This window comes from Xiphophorus hellerii, chromosome 21, assembly GCF_003331165.1.
Source record: "Xiphophorus hellerii strain 12219 chromosome 21, Xiphophorus_hellerii-4.1, whole genome shotgun sequence".
NCBI classification, from domain to species: Eukaryota; Metazoa; Chordata; class Actinopteri; order Cyprinodontiformes; family Poeciliidae; genus Xiphophorus; species Xiphophorus hellerii.
The window spans coordinates 25,024,122-25,044,342 of NC_045692.1; the positions used below are offsets into that span (position 1 = coordinate 25,024,122).

The following is a 20,221-nucleotide window of genomic DNA, read 5'->3' on the forward strand; positions in this document are numbered from 1 at the left end:
GTGTGGGTGTGTGTGTGTGTGTGGGTGTGTGGGGGTGGGGGTGTGTGTGTGTGTGTGTGTGTGTTCGGCGGCGGTGTGTTTTGGTCAGTGAGCTCTCTCTATGATCTACTTGCTTCCTGCTTCAGTCTTTAATGTTTCTGATCAACAAACTGTCAGATTTTAATATTCAGACTTTTTCAACAATTTGTGACTGAAATCTGATTTTCAGACTGAAATAATGTTTTTGTCCCCTGAAGTCAAACAGAAAAGTTTTTTACCGAGTCAAACGGATCTGTGCGATTTTTCTTGTTTTGAGACAAAGAGTGTTTATGCAGACAGATGCTCCACTCGTCAGTCCAGATGACGGCGTCCTGGTGAAGTATGTTTCTGATTTACATTTATTTCACACACATTACTCTGTATCAAACATAACAAAAAGCTGATTTTTATTTAAACATCAGACAAAATAAAATATTAATATTAATATAAATAAACCAAAACAATAAAACTCAGATGTTTGTAAAGGTTTATGTTAATCCTGCTGGATATTTTTATTAATTTTTTAGATATTCTCAGCTAATCTGCATAACAGCAGTTTTATTTTCTTGTTTTCTATCATATTTGCTGAAGCTTTTTAGAAAATGTTGCCTGATGTTTTACAATAAAGAATAAAAAGTGAAGGATAAAATGAGAAAACATTATTTTTATTTAGAAAACAATAAAAGCAGGAAATTCTTCCGATCTGCCATCATGAACATTTTATTCCTCTGCAGCTCATTTCATAAATATCTCACAGTTTTACATTTTTCTTATTACCTGAGCGAGTGATGACATCACTGCACACCTAAAACTAAAACTGTTTTCATGGAGTCGTATTAAACTCTAAATCCTGTTAAATATATTTTTCATCTCTCTGTGGATGTGAACTGAGAAGAATCTCAGTTCTTTGTTTTCTGTTTTTAGCTTTTCCTGCAGCAGATGGTCGTCTGGTTCTGGTCACACCTTCATGTTTACCAGAACCATCTGACGGGTCGGTACCGCTGCCAGGATACCTGCTGGAGTCGCTCTGATCCCCGAGGTGGAGCAGAAATAAATCCTCAGTCTCTCCGTCTGTCTCAGACATGATGGCTTCATGTTCCTCTGATGGAAAACATTTAATGAGAGAAATAATGTCACATTTAAACAAGTTCTCAGGTTTAGTTTAACTTAGATTTTCTTCATTCTAACTTCAGGCGAACAAAATCAAACATTAACAGTTTTATTATTTACTAAACTAAACAAGTTTTATTCAGTTATCAGGTCAAATCTCACTGCAGGGACAGTTTGTTACATTCCTTCCACCGTATGAGCTCAACCTTCAGCACTTCATACCACACACACACACACACACACCCACCCACCCACACACACACACACACACTGTGAGTGTTTGAGATGAAGGTCTGGTCCAGATAAGCTCTGAAGTGTTGGGCTAAATGTGGAATCCAGCGGTGATAAGACAAACCGGCGTTGAACCATCAGGCGGTTCGTGACGAGGCGTTCAGGCTCAGTCAGGAGAAGTTAGAGGTGAATCAACATCCTGGAAGGTTTTTAAATATCAAAACCAAGAATCCATTTCTTCAAGGTGAGACGTGACGAATCTGCAGAGGTTTGAATCCAGAAAAACTCAGAGGAAACGTCGGGACTTTAAATCGTTTCCTGAAGAAAAGAGGAAGGCTGGAGGTGAGGAAGACTCTGCTGGACATGGAGGGACAGCCAGAGGTCAAAGGTGAGTTCAGGAACAAGATTCAGTTCAGATGGAAGAGATTTTACAGATAATAGAGAAATATTAGAGGAAAATGATCCCTGATGGGAATCAACATGGAGGCCAACAAGGTCAAACTGTGACCTTGAAAATCTTAACAGCAGAAATATTTCAGTTTTTATTCATTAAACTTCATGTTGTTCTAAGAGCTGAACATCAAATATAATCTGTATAGAACCAGCAGCGTTCTCCTCTTCATCACCGAACCGAAGGTTAAGTTTTTATTGTGTTTAGAAAAAACAGAAAAATAAACATATTTGTAATAAACTGATGATTTTCCTCAGAATCCAGAATGGAGGCAGAAAATGACTCGACTGCTTCAGCTTCAGGCGGAGGGAAGGAAAAACTGCAAACAGTGGAGGGAGAGAAAGAAGAGTTTCATCAGGAGACGAAGGAGAAGATGGAGGAGGAAGAGGAAGAGGAGGAGGAAGAAGAGGAAGAGGAGGAAGACGAGACAAAAACAGTGAAACATTTGGGACTTTGGGAATCTGAGGTGAGAATCTGATCTGCAGCTTCATGACTTTTAAATTTAACGTTTTAATAAACGTTTGAGTAAAATGTGTAAATTTTCTTTAAATATGTTGATTTTGTAAAAATGATCCATTAAAGTTAAAACTGGAGAAGAATTTAATCAGAACCTCTGAGAGCAGCAGAACCTCCAGCGGTTCGGTTCTCCTGAACATCTCCGGTCATCTGATCCACCTTCCTGTTCCAGGCTCTGAGTTCATCCTTTCATTCAGGGTTTCCTGAGTGAAAGGATGACATCATCAGCTTCCTGATGATGTCATCGTCAGTCAGACGCTGCAGTTTCTTCTTCATGTGTTTGTCCAGTTTCTTCTTCATGTGTTTTTCCAGTTTCTTCTTCATGTGTTTGTCCAGTTTCTTCTTCATGTGTTTTTCCAGTTTCTTCTTCATGTGTTGTTCCAGTTTCTTCTTCATGTGTTGTTCCAGTTTCTTCTTCATGTGTTTCTCCTCCTGGTCCTCCAGGCTGCAGACGTGAAGCCGCCGCTGCCGGATCCAGAGTTTAACCGCAGATGCAGTTTGATCCTCAGTGATGTGAGTTCACAACGTTTATCCTGCTGGTTCTGAGGGGCCCAGCACAGCACTGGCAGACTTTGACTAGGCCTTTGCAACGCCTTGATTTAGCTTCTATTCCAGGGTTTGTTATGGGGCGGTTCTGGTGACCCGGGTTCTGGTCAGGAGGTTCTGGTGACCCGGTTTTGGTTCGGTTAGGATGGTAAGAGAGATGAGCTCGGCTGAATGGAGACGCAGGATGTGGGAGGAGCTGCTGTTGATTCAAACTCAGCAGATAAAGATGTGAGGTCAGCCTGCTTTAAATAGGCCGTTTCTGCTCCTCCTCCTCTTTTCTCTTTTCTCTACTGGATCAATCTGATATCTGGATCTTCTGGCTCTGATGCTAACAGCCACCCTGAAGGACACTCAACCCCAAAATAAGTCTGTTTCCATGGAAACGACAGCTATTTCAAAGATTTGTTCGTTTTCCGTCAGAAAATCAGCTGGAGGAGAAAATCTGCCTTTTGAAAACGTTTCTGCTGTTTCTGTATTTCCAGCCTAAACTAAACATCCACGTCAAGTTTAAACTGTCTTTGACTAAAATCTACTTTATTTATTATTTAAAAAGGAAGTTAAATGTTGTAACTCTTCTAAGAGTCTATATGGATCTCCAGTAGCAGTCAGTGTTGCAGCGGTTGTTATGTTATATATATTCTAACAGTGTTCAGTTTGGCTTTGGCTTCCAGTGGAAATAATCAGACTAATAATAATAAATGATAATTTTTATCTTGTCCAGCTGCAGGTTTGTGTGCTAATGCTAATGCTAACGCTAGCTCTGCTGTGCTGCAGGTCCGGTATAAGGAGGACTTTGAGAAGATGAAGGGTCAGAGTCTGTTTGTCCCTGGAGCCGAACTCATCCACTCCAGGAACATCAGCGCTGTGATCTCTGAGGTCTGAACTCGCCACTGAAGGTCACATGACCTGGTCTGCTTCCTGTTAGCCTGACGCTCTCTGTTTCCAGTCCAAGTACAAGGAGGACGGGAAGAAGGAGGCGAATCTGTCTCTGTACTCCGTCCTGCCTGAGACTCCAGAGACGCAGCGCGCCAAGGAAGCTTCAGAGCTGCAGAGCGAGGTCCAACGTCTTCACTAGACCAGAGTCACCAATAACCAGATAACCAGATAACTAAATAATCAAAAAAACCAATAACCAGATAACCAGATAACTAAATAACCAGATTATCAAATCATCACTGCTTCAATCACATAAAATATCATTTATTGAGCTTCTGCAGAATCTAAAGCTGCAGCTGTTAACCTCTAATCAGTCAGCTGATCGATACCTGAAGGAATAATCAGTTTGTTGGTTTTATTGGAGGAATAATTTTTATTTTATTTGTTTTTAGATCAAATATAAAGGGAATGTGAAGACGGAGATTTCTTCCTCTCTTTACTCTCTGCTGCCTGAAACCACAGAGACCCAGTTTGTGAGAGAGCTGACGGAGATGCAGAGCGAGGTCCGACTGGTTCCGGTTCTGCTCCAGATTGGGTCAAATGTTCGTATTTAACCAATAATTCACCAATAATTCTCTGCCTGCAGAACAAATACAAGGAGGAAGGCAGGAAGGAGATGAGCAGCAGTTTGTTCTCTCAGCTTCCTGAAACCAGCCAGACGCAGCTGGCCCGGACCGTCCAGGACCTCCAGAGCCAGGTACCGGACCGGACCAGAATCTCAAACCTCTGTGTCTGGTTGGCTGCAGATCCTCATATTAACTCAGAGGTTTTCAGAGGCTGAAGGTTTAAAATAGAGCAGATTTGATGTAAAACCTTCAGCCTTCCTGTTAGCAGGTGAAAGTCTGGATCTCTCTGAATGAACCACAGAATGTCTCAGCATGTGGTGAAAACACGTCGTCCTTTTGAACGTCTTTCCTGATGTCAGTGTCTGAGATGTTCAGGTCATCTGATAACTTTATGCATCTGAAACCAGCAAACCGTCTGGAGCTGAAATCCATCAGATCAATTCTTCCTTCGTCTCAACGTTTCATTTTCCATTTGTAGTTTAGACTTTCTGGTGTTTCCGTTCAGACATGCAGATTGTTTTCTGGTCTGACTTTGTTCTGTTTCAGAAAAAGTACCAAGAAGACGGGAAGAGGAAGGCGTCCGTGTCGCTGTACTCCCAGCTGCCAGACACGCCGGAGATCCAACACGCCCTGGAGGTTTCCCAGCTGCAGAGCGACGTACGCAAACACACCGGGCCTCGGGCCGGTCCTGGTCCGGCCGAGCCGGTCCCGGTCCAACTGGTCCGGTCCTGGTCCAGCCGAGCCGGTCCTGGTCCGACTGGGCCATGGTCTGGTCCTGGTCCGGCCGGGCCTCGGTCCGGTCCTGGTCCAGATCCAAAAACATGTCTTCATTTAACCGTTACCATCCTCCATCCTTCCTCACAGATCAGCTGCAGGATTCAGTTTCTGCTCTGAAGTTTTCGTCTCGTTTCGTCTCCAGGTGAATTATCGCTCCAAGCTGCTGGGAAGAGGAGCTGCTTCCTCCCTGTACTCCCAGCTGCCCGACACCACAGAGATCCAGTTCGCCCGGGAGATGACGGAGCTGCACAGCGAGGTACCACACACACACACACACGCACACACAAACACACACACACACACACACACACACACAGCAGGACATCTGGAAAAAGTCCTGATTTATTAAATATTACTCATTTTTATACATTTTTCCACTCCGCCTCCAGAGTTCCTGGTATCTTTTAAACCAGCAGTTCTTCAGGATTTCTGATGTTTCCTTTAAACGTTTTCTTCTTTCTAACTCTTGAAAAATAATATTATTTAATAAACTCCAACTGCTTGAATTCAAAATGTAATAAAATGAGATCAGGACCTTCAGCAACATGAACTCAATGTTTAGGAGTTTCAAGGTTCAAATCTTAATCAGAAGTTTAAAATGAAATCAGATGTTTTATTTCAATCAACACATCTAAATAAATCAGCATGAATCTTCCTTCTGGCCTATTTAAAGTAATTTCTTTTCCTCTCAGAGTAAATACAAGGAGGGCGGCAGGAAGAGCCTGTCTCAGAGTTTCTACTCTCAGCTGCCAGAAACGGCAGAGACTCAGTTTGCTAAAAGTGTTTCTGATCTGCAGAGCCAGGTGAGACGAAGGTGTCAGAGAAAAGCTGCAGCTGTTCTGGAACATCTGAACATTCAAACCGTTTGATTTCAGACCAGATACAAGGAATCCGGGAGGAAAGGCGGGAGCTCCAGTCTGTACTCTCTGCTGCCGGAGACGATAGAAACGGTTCGAGCCAAAGAGGTTTCTGAGCTCTGCAGCGAGGTAAAACACCGCTGACGATCCCACTGAACCCAGTGAAACCAGAGAGATTATCCACAAATATGAGACTGGAAACAAGTTACTGTCTCTTTAAGCCTGCTGTTTGTATCAGACGTTCTGCTCTCTGGGTTCGATCTGCAGCTGAAGTATAAAGAAGACGGCAGGAAGGATGCGAGCGTCAGCCTGTACGCCGTCCTGCCGGAAACCATGGAAACGCAGCGAGCGAAGGAGGCGTCCAGCCTGCAGAGCCAGGTCCGCCGCCGAGCGTCGGCCCGATTCTGAAACACCAGGCTGTCACTTTAGATGTTTACACTGAATTTATAATAATCTGATAACTTTGAGCTATTTATGGGATTCCTCAAGGCTCTGTCCTGAGGCCATTTCTAGTTTTCTTTAAAAATATTTCCAACTGTAATGTTTGTTTAAAGACATGGGTTGTTTTTGATATTTTCTCCATTTTAAGCTTAAATAAATATACATTAATATTCTTCAACCAGACAATCAGAGTGAGAGCAGATTCCTCCTGAGCTGATCTTCCAGTTTCTAAATGTAAAATGTATTTCATGTTTTATGTCTCTGTGGTTTGATGCGTCGTCGTCTCCTGCAGGTGAAATATAAAGAAGGTGTGAAGGAGATCCAGAGCAGTTTGTACCATCAGATGCCTGAAACTACGGAAACCCAGATGGCCAAACATCTGTCAGAGCTGCAGAGTGACGTAGGAACAGAAACCTTCATAGAGAACAGAAAGTTTTACATTCAGTTCTGGAAAAATACACAGAATGCTTTAATAACTAACCATTCAGAAAAATATGATGTTAATCTTTGTGAACTTTTCTGCAGAAATCCTGAAAAAAAACAGATAATAATGAGCCGATAAAATAAAAACAGACTGGAGGATCTCAGTAAATGAATTAAATGTATTTCTGTTGTTCAGATGAAATATAGAGAAGCAGGAAAGAAGCAGATCAGCAGCTGCCTTTACTCTCTGCTGCCTGCGACTCTGGAGACGCAACACGCTAAAGAGACGGCCGAGCAGCTGAGCCAGGTCAGAGCAGAACACCCAGAGTAATCAGAGTAACACCTGCTAGTTACAGTTACCCAGAGTAATCAGAGTAACACCTGCTAGTTACAGTTACCCAGAGTAATCAGAGTAACACCTGCTAGTTACAGTTACCCAGAGTAATCAGAGTAACACCTGCTAGTTACAGTTACTCAGAGTAATCAGAGTAACACCTGCTAGTTACAGTTACTCAGAGTAATCAGAGTAACACCTGCTAGTTACAGATACTCAGAGTAATCAGAGTAATATGTTTATGTGAAATCTGAGCAGCTGAAGTACCAGGAGAGCAGCAGGAAGGAAATGTCCAGCAGCCATTATGCCACCATGCCGGAGACGTCAGAGACCAGCTTCGCCAGAGAGATGAGCGACCTGCAGAGTGAGGTAAGCAGCGTCATGTGACCCGATCAGATCCAGTCAGATCCACCATGTTGACCTGAAACTCGTCCTCAACAGGAAGGCCTTTAACCTTTAACCTCCAGCCTTCCTGTTAGACCCTTCAGCTCACATTTGGTTTAATGAGAAAATGAATAAACCTTCTATGGAATAATGACAGTGTCATTCTTCTGAGTGCTGTAGCTAATGTTTGATGTGCTAATACTGTTAGCATTACCATTATGAATTATTACATTCCTGCTTTATTTAGATTCCAGGACAGTTTCAGTTTTTAACATGCAGTCAAAACCAAACAGTTTCTTATTTTTTATCAGCTGAACATGTCGTAATTTGATCTACATCCTCCATCCTCTGCTGTTCCTGAAGCAGAGTGAAGCTGAAGCTGAGCTGCAGCGTCTCTGATGTTTCTGCTCTGATTAGCATCACAAAGACGATCAAAGAGTCGCAGCTTTTTAATGCCGATGAGGCGATACGCTCAGAGTTAACGAGGTTCTGCTCAGCACCGGCCCGATCCGCCGGGAAAATGTTCTGGAAGAGCAGAGAGGAACGAACAGAAACATGTTCATGTTAGTTATGATAAACTGGATTATTAATCTCCTGCTTTGTGTTGAAGGTTAAATATAAGCAGGACGGGATGAAGAGCGTCGCTCAGAGTCTCTACAGTCGGCTGCCGGAAACGGCTGAGATGAAGTTCGTTAGAGACGTTTCTGAGCTGCAGAGCGAGGTGAGCCAAACCAACCGGGTCGGGCTGCAGAACCAACCGGGTCGGGCTGCAGAACCAACCGGGTCAGGCTGCAGAACCAACCGGGTCGGGCTGCAGAACCAACCGGGTCAGGCTGCAGAACCAACCGGGTCGGGCTGCAGAACCAGGATTGAAATAGATAAACCCAAACTCAATGCAGCTAATCTGAGACATTCAGCCGAAACAGGAAACCAAAAGTTTATCTTGTTTCACAAAACGGATCTGAAAGTTTTATTTATTCTTTGCACATAAAAATATAGATACAGACAAGATAACCACAGAAGTGTGAATATTTTGACTCTTATATTAAATTCAAAGGTTCATAGCTAATCTATATATATTATTAAAGTAAATAAAGTTTAAAAGCTCCTTTTGAATGTTTTGTTTTTTAATTTTTTTGGTCTTTGATTCTGTTGTAGATGAAATACAAGCAGAGCAGGAAGGAAGTGAGTCGCTCGCTGTTTTCCTCGCTGCCTGAGACTCTGGAGACGATTCACGCTAAAGAGGTTTCTGACCTGATCAATGAGGTAACGAACGTTTTACTGAAACATTTCACCTGAAACAACTCATTTATTGTAATAATGTTCTCACTCACACTAAACAGTAAAACATTTTTCTACAAATCTGTATAAACATACCTTAAAGAGTTGCTTTTACTCAAAATAACAAAAATATACATAGTTTTTCATTAATTGCTTTTTTTAGTCAGTGATTTATGGTTAAACGACATAAAACCTGATTGTATCTGTAGTTTAAAGCAGTGGGCTGAGTCCTGAGCCCTGTGGGACACCGTAGTTAATTTAAGGGATGTTTTTTATTTTTCTGTTTGTTTTTCCCTCCAGAGGAAATACAGAGACTCTGTGAAGAAAGATCTGAGCTGCAGCCTCTTCCACCAGCTGCCACAGACGCTGGAGACGCTCCATGCTAAGGACGCCTGTGACCTGCTCAGCGAGGTTCCAGCAGAAATGGCTCCTAAAACCTGAATCTGTTTCCTCTCTGCAGGATGAAGAGCTGAAGCTCATCATCCTCTGTTTTCACTGTTTTCCAGGTCAAATATAAGGAAGACGGTAAGAAGGAGATGAATGTGAATCTGTACTCTGTGATGCCTGAGACCATCGACACGCAACACGCCAGGGAGGCGTCAGAGCTGCAGAGCGACGTACGGGACTTTGACTAGGACAGCAGAGTAACGCTGATCAAACAGCAGAATAAATGGATAAAACAGCAGGAAGTAATAAATAAAACCCAAAACTGATGAAAATAAACATTGTTTTATTCACAGATAATAACTAATATGACTCGTTTTACTGTCACTTATTATATTTTAAATGAAAATGAATTTCATACATTTTCCGTTTGGTGTCAATCAGTTGTGTCTCATAATTACTTTAAGCAAAATATGTTTCCTAATATTTATTTATCTAATTATAATAGTTCTTATTGTCTCTTTGCTAATCAGGAGAGTAATTTTTTGTTTGTTTTATTTGTGAGTAAATGTGGGATTTAATATTTAAAACAGTCAATAGTTTTTGACTAATTGTTTCTGTTTTCCTGTTTTGTGATTCACTCTGAATTATTTTTATATTTCTTGTTTCCTTTTCAGCTTTTAATGTTAAAGAAAAGTAAAACAAAGTTTTAAAGTTTATGAAGGTTTTGTATCGTCGTCTCCTGCAGGTGAAATATAAAGAAGGTGTGAAGGAGATTCACAGCAGTTTGTACCATCAGATGCCTGAAACTACGGAAACCCAGATGGCCAAACATCTGTCAGAGCTGCAGAGTGACGTAGGAACATGACGGCATTTCATTGGTTAAATTGTTTTTTACAGTCTGTAAATATAAAATAATCACATCATATTCTATAAATGACTTTTCCAGAACTTGGTAAAAACGCCTGAAAAGTCATGAAACAGAGCATTAAAATCTGGTTAATGGAGAAATTCTGGTTTAAATTTCCAGACCAAATACAAAGAAGCTGGAAGGAAAGAGATGAGGGACAATCTTTACTGTCAGCTGCAGAACAACATGGAGATCCAGAGAGCGAGAGAAACTGGCGAGCTGCAGAGTGAGGTGATGAAGATGATGAGGATGAGGATTACAATTATTTCACATCTTTATGTAAAGATGTTTTAGCCAGAGTTTTAATCTTCTTTTCATTAATTATTATATATATATATATATATATATATATATTTCTCCTAGTTTATTTTTAATGATGTGAAAATAGAGTTATGTCTCTATGAATGTGTGGCAGGAGCTTCTTCTGTCAGAACTTTATTTATAACTTAAAGATGATGATCAAGTTTGTAGTGATCATAAAGTACAGAACAATATTTACTGCTACATGTGGACTATCTTCAAAAGATGTTCTCCTTTTTTGTTTTAAATAAAGAGAATATTAATTTATGACAAAACAAAGCTAAAGGTACTGAGTGGTAAGCCTTGTGGAACACCACAGCTGAGGAATGATGTGTTTTAGTGTCATTAATGTGATGCTGTCTGCAGTTTTTAACAGTTTTTTATCGTTTAACACGTTTATTTGTTTTAACAGATTAAATATAAAGAAAGTGGGAAGAAGAAAATGTCCGACTCTTTGTACTCGACTCTCCCTGACACTCTGGAAACCAGCTTCGCCAGAGACATGACTGACCTACTGAGTGAGGTAAATGAAATTAAATACATCACAGATTCATGTTTTCTTCTGCTTCTCTGGATTATTTGTTGCTGCTGGATTTGCTTGTAGTTTATAGATTCATTTTATTTACAGTAAATAAAACAGATTTATTGGTTGGAAAAATCAATATATTGATTTTCTACCTATTTAAATGTTTCCTTTCATTAACTCTGTAAATCTGATTAATTTGAACTGATTCTCTGACTTGGCCAAATGAAATGTGAAACAGTTTTTGGTTCTGAAGTGGATAAATGAAGCCGCCATTTAATCTGAGATTATTATATTATTATTATTCTGATTATTAGATTATTTTCAGTGTTTTTCATTTTGTTTTCAGAACAAATACAAAGAGGAGGGGAAGAGGAATCTGGCTCAGAGTTTTTACTCTCAGCTTCCAGAAACAGCAGAGACTCAGTTCGCTAAAACCGTCTCTGAGCTGCAGAGTCAGGTAATCAGAGCTTCATCATATAAAACATAAACCGCCTCATGAAGCAGAGAAGTTTTCAGATTAGAGACGTGTTTCAGATGAATCAGTTTAAACGAGGAGAACTGATTCTTTTTGTTCATAATCAGATGAAATATAAGGAATCAGGGAAGAAAGAATGGATGAACTCTCTGTACTCGACTCTACCGGAGACTCTGGAAACGCAGCGCGCTAAGGAGGCGACGCAGCTGCAGAGCCAGGTAACCCGCTCCTCTGTCACACCGCATGAACCAGTCCAACGCTGGGAACGCGACCTCTGACCTCCAACAACCTCTGACCTCCAGCCACTTATAGAACCGCATTTAGCAGGAACCGACAGAAAGAGTCCCGTCTGACTCTTCAGTCAATTTTTATTTCCATCGTTGCTTCGGTTTATTTGTTTGATTTCCATTTATAGAAATTCTGTTCCCAACAGGATTATAATAAGGTTGAGATCTGAACTTTGACTGGACCATTTGCAACATTTGTTTGCTGTTTATGATCATTGATGACCCAGTTAGAGGGAATCAACAGACAGACAGACAGACAGACAGACAGATGGGTTCTGGAGTATTTACTGTACAAACGTCTGTTTTCACTGCAGCCTGATGCGTGTGTGTGTGTGTGTGTGTTGGGGTGCGTGGGGGTGTGTGTGTGTGTGTGTGTGTGTTGCTCCTCCAGCTGACGTACAAACAGAACCAGCCGGTCGGATCCAGTCTCTTCCACCTGATGCCAGAGACCATCGACACGCAGTTTGCCCGGCAGCAGACGGAGATGCTGAGTGAGGTGCCACTTCCTGTCTGCTCACCTCCACTTCCTGTCTTTAAGCTGTGATTCTCTCTGCCCTGATCCTGCTGGTATAAAACATAATGAATGATTCTGATTGGTTTCCTGACCAGGTGAAGTACAAATCAGACGGGATGAAGGACCTGAGCCTCTCGCTGTTCTCTCTGCTTCCTGAGACTCTGGACATGCAGAGAGCCAAAGAGCTGCAGGAGCTGCAGAGCCAGGTGGGAACATCATCATCATCATCACCTTCATCATCATCACCTTCATCATCATCGTTTCCACCCTCACAGCTAACAGCAGCTACACTAAACATCCAAACTGGATATTTCTCAGTTCTGTTTCAGTCTGAAGCGACAGGAGAAAAAGCTAAAGTTTCTCCAGACGGTTCAGAGGAGAATCTGTTGAGCTGAAACTGTTTTTACTCTTCAGGCAAAATACAAAGAGGCCAGTAAGAAGCAGAGTTCATCGTCTCTGTACCACCAACTGCCTGAAACTCTGGAGACGCAACACGCCAAGGAGGCGACGCGGCTGCAGAGCCAGGTACAACGAGACGCTGCAGTTCCTGCTGATAACGTCGGGTTTTCTAGAACAACTTGGATTAAATCAATGAAAGGGTCTGATGATCTCTGCTATGTTGGCTAACTTTGTCTCTTTTAGCTGCTTTATAAAGAAGGAGTGAAGAAGGAGCTGCAGCGTCCGGTTTACCACCAGCTTCCTGAAACCCTGGAGACGCAGTTGGCCTGCGAGGTCGGCCACATGCAGAGCCAAGTAGGAGCAAACGGAGAGGGGCGGAGCTTAAAGTCACCTGATTACTGACAAACTGACATCCAGCAGGAACCAGGAAGAGTTCAAAATGGATCCTAGATGGAAAATACCTAGAATAAATGTTTTAAAATCTATATTAACCTTTAATTTGTGGTAAAAATCTGAATCTGTTCAGAAACAACAAAATATTAAACACCAAATAAACCTTAATATGCTTTTATACACGCAGTGGAAACTGTCTAAGATTATATAGATCAGCAAATGTAGCTTCTGATTTTATAGTTCTATTTGCTGTTGCACTTTTATTGATCCAAACTGGTCAAAATGATCTGCTCTTCATAAAATAATGGAATATTTATTCAGTATTTTGATTGTTTCTGACCAAAAAACAAACAAAATTTATTCCAGAAGTTATTCAGTTGAAAGGTTTAGTTTCTTTAATGGGAATGAAATTAAAATAAGAAACAATAATGAGCCAGAAAACGTGATGGAGAAGATTAATAATAATCATAATAATCATGTTCCTCTGACTGCAGCACAGATACACAGCGGAGGGGAAGCAGCTTCTCTCTCAGAGTTTTTTCTCTCAGCTGCCAGAAACCAGAGACATCAGGTTGGCTAAAGCCGCCGCTGAGCTGCAGAGCCAGGTGAGAGCAGAAACTTCTGGATCCTTAGGAACCAGTCCGTCCTCTTCATCACAGCCTGAGCTCTGTGATGAAGAGCTGAGGCTGTGATGAAGAGCTGAGGCTGTGATGAAGAGCTGAGGCTGTGATGAAGAGCTGAGGCTGTGATGAAGAGCAGACGCTGCTGCAGGTTCAGACGGTTAAACTCTGTTTTCAGAACAAATACAAAACGTCCGGTCAGCAGCAGGACGGCAGCAGCTTCTTCTCTGTGATGCCAGAAACTCTGGAGACCCGACATGCCAAGCAGGTTTCTGAGATGCAGAGCCAGGTACACACACACACCTACACACGCACACACACACACACACACTAACCCAACACTCATATCTTAGCCTACAGGAAGCTGGAGAACCCAGAGAGAACCTTCATGTTCTGGTTTTAGTCATTTGTTGCTGATTTTGTCTCATTATGATTTATTATTTTTATCAGCTTCCATAATGAGATGTTTAATTTTAAACATTAAACTGTGATGCTGTGTGAACCAGCCTGCAGGCTCCTGACTTTCCTGCTGTTTCTTACCGGCTGCTTGTCGTCTGTCAGCTGAAGTACAAGTCGGACCTGAAGCTCCAGTCCAGTTTGTTCTCCAGCCTTCCTCAGACGCTGCAGACCCAACGGGCCAAAGAGGTGACCGACCTGCAGAGCCAGGTGAGCAGCTGGTCGCTCTGCAGGTAGAACAGCAGAACGTGAAAATAGAAAGATAATAATATTATCTGATATGATGAAATGACATCATCATGTTTTAAAACTTCAGTTCAGATCAATTTATCACCAACAACCTCAAACTGATTCCTCTCATCATTCCAACTTTTACTTTTTTATCATGTTGTAGCTAAAGACATTTATATATTTATTATTATAACCAGAATAAATAAATATGATAAAAGTGTAAGGAAGCAGCTAGCATGAGGCAGAAGAAACTACGATCACAACTCAGGATAAATTCATAAAATGATGGATTATGTTGTGATGTCAGAGAAATGTTTAGAATCCAGGAAACATTAAGACTCAGCAAACCGGCACCTTATGGAGAGATTTAAAAGTTATTTACTCTAAACTATCAGTTCATTATCATAAATATAAACTTGGCAGCATTCAGGTAAATACTGGACTTTCTGTTCTGGTTCTGAAACAGATTCCTTCCATCAATCCACCAGAATAACTTTATTTATTTTAGCTCAGTGATTCTCCTCATAATCGGCTGTCGTGGTTTAACCAGGCTTTACTTCTTCTGCATTAAAATAAATGTTATTCTGCTTTTTATGATACCTGGAGTTTTTCACAACATGTCATTTTTCCTTAAATCTCAGGTTTGATGATTTATTTAATGCTGGAGACATTTATTAGCTGTGTTGCTGCTGCAGGTGAAGTATAAGCAGGGCCGTCAGAAGGACTCGTCGTCTCTGTACCAGCTGCTCAGTGAGACGCCGGAGACGCTGCGGTCCCGGCAGCTGACGGAGGTCCAGAGCCAGGTGCGGCTTGGCTCTCTGAAACCTGCTGCTGCTCTCTGCCTCTCTGCTCAGCTGCTCCTGTCCTGCAGGTCAAGTACAGGAAGGAGCTGGAGGATCTGCCCTGCACACTGTTCGCTCAGCTGCCTGAAACCCTGCAGACGCAGTTTGTTAAAGAAATGGCCGAGACGCACAGCGAGGTGAAAACCTGCAGCTGACATCAGATAAGATTTAAAAATACATTTAGAGCTTCAAACATGCTGCCGTCTGATTGGTCTGCTGCTGATAAATCTGACCAATGAAGTCAGAGAATGCCCCAGCAGCAGATAGAGGTCAGAGGTCAGGGTGATAAGGAGGCTGACTGGTGTGTCTCTCCTGTTAGGTGAAGTACAAGCAGGCGGCGAAGGATCAGGCGGCGTCATCTCTTTACTCCTCGCTGCCTGAGACCCTGGAGACGCGACACGCTAAAGACGCTGGAGCGCTGCAGAGCCGCGTGAGTTCCTGTCCTTCCTGTTCCTCCGTCTGACTCAACCAGCAGGTAAATGGACTCACTGCGTCGCTCTGGATCTTCGTCCCAACAGAAAAAATACTCAGAAGAAGGAAGGAAGGAGATGAGCTGCCCTCTGTACGCCCAGCTGGCTGAAACGGCAGAAACTCAGTTTGCCAGAGAGGTGACAGAAATCCAGAGTGAGGTACGGTTCAGAACTTCCTCTGCTTCCTCCGGCAGCATGTTGTGGGTCAGAGCATGTTGTTGGTTTAGTTTCTGGGTCTGTGTTCTGTTCTGACCCGACCCGTCATTTCTGTCTAATGGGAGAAAATATCATCACCTGCATGGCTTAGTTTACAAACTATCAGCTGCAAAAAGCTCAGTGTGAAAACAAACTGGACCAAAAGAAGGAAATAAGGTTCAGTTTTGGTTCGGATCAAACAAGCGGAGCGTCTGGTGTGAACACAGCCCGGTTCAGAACCCAGGATGATCTGGAGGTTCCGGAACCTCTGGGTTTTCTTTCTGGGTCTGTTGAGGTTTGCTACTTCCTGAACAGTAACGTAGTGACAACATGTAGATAAAAGATTTTCCTGCTTTTGAATCTTCAGAACAAATATAAGGAAGGAGGGAAGAAGATCCAGACGGTCAGCGTTTACTCTCAGCTCCCAGAAACCAACCAAACCCAGTTTGCTAAAAACGTTTCTGAAATCCAGAGTGAGGTGAAACCAAACGTTTTCTGAGATCAAACTCCGACCCTGAAATGTGTGCCTGTCTCTTTAAATCCTGCTGTCGGGTTTCAGGTGAAATATAAAGAGTCAGGAAAAAAAGAAACGTCCAGCAGTTTGTACTCGAAGCTTCCTGAGACTCTGGAGACGCAGCATGCTAAAGGCGCTACGCAGCTGCAGAGCCAGGTCCGCACCTTCATCACTCCTCTTCCTCACGCACCTTCATCACTCATCTTCATCGCTCCTCTTCCTCTCGGTTCATGTTTCCAGGTGAAGTACAAGCAGCCGCTCAGCGTCTCTCTGTTCCACCGCCTTCCTGAGACGACGGAGACGCGGCTCGCCAAGGAGCTGAGAGACGTTTACAGCCAGGTAAACCCTCGGCCCGGTCACCGTGGGCGTCGCCATGGAGACGCTGCAGTCAGCTGTGATTGGTTGATTCCCTCAGGTGAAGTACAGAGAGGAGGGGCAGAAGGAGAGGAGCAGGAGCCTTTACTCCCGCCTCCCGGAGACGGAGGAGACGCAGCGGGCCAGAGAGACGGCCCAGATCCAGAGCCAGGTGACGACCCTGAACGCATCACTGAACATCCGTCTGTCTGTCAATCAATCAATCAATCAACCAATCAATCAGTTTACACTCTCTAAGTTTTCATATTTACATCTGGATTTAAAAAGCAAACAGAAATGAATGAATGAAATGTTTTACATTTTGACATAAAAAATGTTCTTCAACATTAATAGTTCATGAATCTTCATAGTTCATTTTATTTTGTTTGTATCCTCACATAAACCTCTTAATAGGTTTACTAAATATATTTATGTTATCTGTCTGTCCTAGTCAAAGTACAGGAAGGACCTGGAGGATCTGCCCAGCTCTCTGTTCTCTCTGCTGCCTGAAACTCTGCAGACGCAGTTTGTTAAAGAAATGAGCGAGACGCACAGCGAGGCGAGAGAGAAATGATTTTATTCATATTTATACTTTATGTTTTATTGTTTCCTTTTACTGTTTCACCATCCAGAGTTTAGTTACAGAAATAACTGGTTTCTCTGTCAATAAGTAGAATTATGCCACATATATTTGTGTTTCATTTCATTAATTTTTCTGGATACTTTATTAATTTTTTGACAGTTTCTGCTCCTTTGACCTCTGCAGGTTAAATACCGGGAGGCCAGCAGGCAGCAGGGCAGCAGCGCTCTGTTCCACCGGCTGCCCGACACGCTGGAGACGCGCCGCGTTAAAGACGTCACTGAGCTGCAGAGCGAGGTGAACACATGAATTATTCACCCCTCCACTTTTCAGCCCTGAATATTTCAGCCTAAAACATCAGAACGGCTCGTTCCCATCATTCCTTATGTTCAGTTGTTCTCTGGTTCCTTTTAAAAACAAAGTTAAACCAGTTTTTTCTCTAAGTGAAGCTGCAGCTGCAGACAAACTTTAATGATGAATCTTTTCATTTCTCTGTTTGTGAGAAGAACCAGAACCAGAACCAGAACCAAACATTTATGCATTAAAATCAGATTCTGGAGCAAAACCAGAAACATAAACAGAGAAACAACCTGAACAAATCAATCTGTTGCTGCTGTAGTTTGATGCATTAACATGTTTTCTTTTCACAAATAATTCTTGAATCATCTGATTTTAATAAAGAATACAGCTGAGCATCAAGCTGCTGTGAATATAAAGTTAAACCCAGTGGTCTGAGGTCAGAACCCTGTGGAACTCCATGTCAGACTGTTTCAGTCTCATTAATGGTTTAAATGGGTCCAGTTCGGTTCCGTTAATTCAGTGTATAGTTAAAGTCCAGATCTGAGCCGTTGAGCTTCTGTTTGTGTTGCAGAATAAATACAAGCAGAGCGGGAAGAAGTTCCTGTCGTCTAGTTTCTACGCTCAGCTGCCACAGACTGCAGAGACGGAGCTCGCCGCCAAGATGGCCGACCTGCTGAGCGAGGTGAAAGGTCACCTCCTGGTTTCTGTTTGCAGGAAAAGGTTCCTGTGACGTCCTGATTCTCTGCATCGTTTCATCTTTTCCTGCAGAACAAATACAAAGAGGACGGCATGCAGAGCCGCTCACACAGCCTCTACTCCCAGCTGCCGGGAACCGCAGAGATCAACTTCGCTAAAACCGTTTCTGAGCTGCAGAGCGAGGTGAGAACAACTCAGACCGGGTCGGAGTCCCACTTCCTGTCTGAACGTTTGACTGATGACGGTTTGTCCAGGTTAAATACAAGGAGGCCAGCAGGAAGGAGGCGGGCAGCTGCCTGTACCACCAGCTGGCTGAAACTCTGGACACTCAGCATGCGAAGGAAGCCACAGAGCTGCAGAGTGAGGTACGGCGCTGAGAGAGGACTGGTCCAAAACCAGTCCAAACCGGTCCAAACCGGTCCGAAACCAGCCCAACCGGTCCGAAACCAGTCCAAACCGGTCCGAAACCGGTCCAAACCGGTCCGAAACCAGTCCAATCGGTCCGAAACCAGTCCAATCGGTCCGAAACCGGTCCAAACCGGTCCCAAACCAGTCCAACCGGTCCCAAACCAGTCCAACTGGTCCAAAACCAGTCCAAACCGGTCCGAAACCAGTCCAACCGGTCCCAAACCGGTCCAAACCGATCCGAAACCAGTCCAATCGGTCCGAAACCAGTCCAACCGGTCCCAAACCAGTCCAACCGGTCCGAAACCAGTCCAACCGATCCCAAACCAGTCCAACCGGTCCGAAACCAGTCCAACTGGTCCAAAACCAGTCCAACTGGCCCGAGACCAGCCCACCCGGTCTGAAACCAGCTGAACCTCATGAGGTTCTGATCTGCAACCAAACTCCACTTCCTCCTGGATTCACTGTCATCCACCTGAAAACTTTTATACAACTCTGGACTGGACTGTTCAGGTCCAGAGGTCATAAATCCTTCAGTCCCTGAAATTATGTCAACTTGATCAGGAGAAAAGGTCAAAGGTCGTTATTTCCCCTCTGATCCAAACTGCAGCTCATCTGAATCCAGATCCAATGAGGCGTAACATTTTTTAGCTAATAACTTGCTGTTAGAGCTGCTGTTTCTGGACCGGACCAGTGACGGTACCAAAACAGATTCCTGCTCTGGTACCGTCACAGATTAATTCACAGGAACCAACTCAGTCAGTCAGTCAGGCAGCAAACCCAAAGTTTGAAATAACAAAACATTGAGAATGAAGGGATTTATATATATATATATATTAAACTGACTTGTATCAAACTTTGAGCTGTTTTCCGTCTGCAGGTGAAATACAGAGAAGGTAAGAAGGACCTGAGCTCCAGCCTGTTCTCTCTGCTGCCGGAGACGGATGAGATGAAGTTCGCCAAAGTCGTGACGGAGCTGCAGAGCGAGGTGGGATGAGTGCAGCTCAGAGTAAAAAATGTTAAAACTTCTTTAATAATCAGTATCATTTTATGTTTTGCTGCAGAATAAATACAAGCAGAAAGGCAGGCAGGAGATCAGCAGCACCGTTTTCCACCAAATGCCTGAAACCAGAGAGACGGAGTTTGTCAAGCAGATCTCAGAAATACACAGTGAAGTAAGACAGTCTGACACTTTAATGTGTTTTCATTCACAGAATGTAGTAACAGTTTATTTATTTCTATGTATTATTTGTGTTTCTGTCGTTGTCAGTATAAGAAGGACCTGCAGGATCTGCCCAGCTCTCTGTTCGCTCTGCTGCCTGAAACTCTGCAGACTCAGTTTGTTAGAGAAATGAAGGAGACGCACAGCGAGGCGAGTTCACATCCAGGAAACATCTGTTTTATTACGACCAAGAAAAAACATTTACATCATATTACAGGAAAACCTGGTCATCTGTCTGAGAGACAGTGTTTTTATAAAATACGATTTCATTATTCAT

The 20,221-nt window shown here is 42.9% G+C and overlaps 2 protein-coding genes across 22 annotated transcripts in view; one reads left to right on the forward strand and one right to left on the reverse strand.

Annotated features, from left to right (window-relative positions):
* Positions 1-20,221, reverse strand: part of LOC116712074 (NACHT, LRR and PYD domains-containing protein 3-like) — a 1,065,068-nt gene that overhangs the window by 239,566 nt on the left and 805,281 nt on the right. The gene's annotated exons all lie outside the window — the stretch shown is intronic.
* Positions 1-20,221, forward strand: part of LOC116712071 (LIM zinc-binding domain-containing Nebulette) — a 52,562-nt gene that overhangs the window by 16,629 nt on the left and 15,712 nt on the right. For 2 of the 21 annotated variants that reach the window (XR_004337416.1, XM_032551818.1), the window contains exons 1-47: positions 21-1,747; positions 2,068-2,276; positions 2,771-2,839; positions 3,647-3,748; positions 3,819-3,929; positions 4,201-4,311; positions 4,395-4,505; positions 4,921-5,031; positions 5,294-5,407; positions 5,844-5,954; positions 6,027-6,137; positions 6,276-6,386; positions 6,742-6,849; positions 7,069-7,179; positions 7,465-7,575; positions 8,201-8,311; positions 8,749-8,856; positions 9,172-9,282; positions 9,378-9,488; positions 10,004-10,111; positions 10,286-10,396; positions 10,878-10,988; positions 11,338-11,448; positions 11,574-11,684; positions 12,145-12,249; positions 12,363-12,473; positions 12,682-12,792; positions 12,910-13,020; positions 13,554-13,664; positions 13,858-13,968; positions 14,241-14,345; positions 15,062-15,169; positions 15,238-15,345; positions 15,528-15,638; positions 15,727-15,837; positions 16,241-16,351; positions 16,433-16,543; positions 16,628-16,726; positions 16,803-16,913; positions 17,193-17,300; positions 17,508-17,618; positions 18,193-18,303; positions 18,390-18,500; positions 18,572-18,682; positions 19,603-19,710; positions 19,787-19,897; positions 19,993-20,094. The exons of 2 other annotated variants lie outside the window; for them this stretch is intronic. Coding sequence is in view for 18 of the 19 variants with exons in the window: in XM_032551818.1 (XP_032407709.1) it covers positions 1,723-1,747; positions 2,068-2,276; positions 2,771-2,839; positions 3,647-3,748; positions 3,819-3,929; positions 4,201-4,311; positions 4,395-4,505; positions 4,921-5,031; positions 5,294-5,407; positions 5,844-5,954; positions 6,027-6,137; positions 6,276-6,386; positions 6,742-6,849; positions 7,069-7,179; positions 7,465-7,575; positions 8,201-8,311; positions 8,749-8,856; positions 9,172-9,282; positions 9,378-9,488; positions 10,004-10,111; positions 10,286-10,396; positions 10,878-10,988; positions 11,338-11,448; positions 11,574-11,684; positions 12,145-12,249; positions 12,363-12,473; positions 12,682-12,792; positions 12,910-13,020; positions 13,554-13,664; positions 13,858-13,968; positions 14,241-14,345; positions 15,062-15,169; positions 15,238-15,345; positions 15,528-15,638; positions 15,727-15,837; positions 16,241-16,351; positions 16,433-16,543; positions 16,628-16,726; positions 16,803-16,913; positions 17,193-17,300; positions 17,508-17,618; positions 18,193-18,303; positions 18,390-18,500; positions 18,572-18,682; positions 19,603-19,710; positions 19,787-19,897; positions 19,993-20,094 (5,127 nt within the window). In the remaining variant the exon portion in view is untranslated. Of the gene's footprint in view, positions 1-13; positions 1,748-2,067; positions 2,277-2,770; positions 2,840-3,646; positions 3,749-3,818; positions 3,930-4,200; positions 4,312-4,394; positions 4,506-4,920; positions 5,032-5,293; positions 5,408-5,843; positions 5,955-6,026; positions 6,138-6,275; positions 6,387-6,741; positions 6,850-7,068; positions 7,180-7,464; positions 7,576-8,200; positions 8,312-8,748; positions 8,857-9,171; positions 9,283-9,377; positions 9,489-10,003; positions 10,112-10,285; positions 10,397-10,877; positions 10,989-11,337; positions 11,449-11,573; positions 11,685-12,144; positions 12,250-12,362; positions 12,474-12,681; positions 12,793-12,909; positions 13,021-13,553; positions 13,665-13,857; positions 13,969-14,240; positions 14,346-15,061; positions 15,170-15,237; positions 15,346-15,527; positions 15,639-15,726; positions 15,838-16,240; positions 16,352-16,432; positions 16,544-16,627; positions 16,727-16,802; positions 16,914-17,192; positions 17,301-17,507; positions 17,619-18,192; positions 18,304-18,389; positions 18,501-18,571; positions 18,683-19,481; positions 19,485-19,602; positions 19,711-19,786; positions 19,898-19,992; positions 20,095-20,221 lie in introns of those variants that run through there. 17 more of the 21 variants (XM_032551805.1, XM_032551804.1, XM_032551811.1 and 14 more) reach the window with 17 other exon arrangements.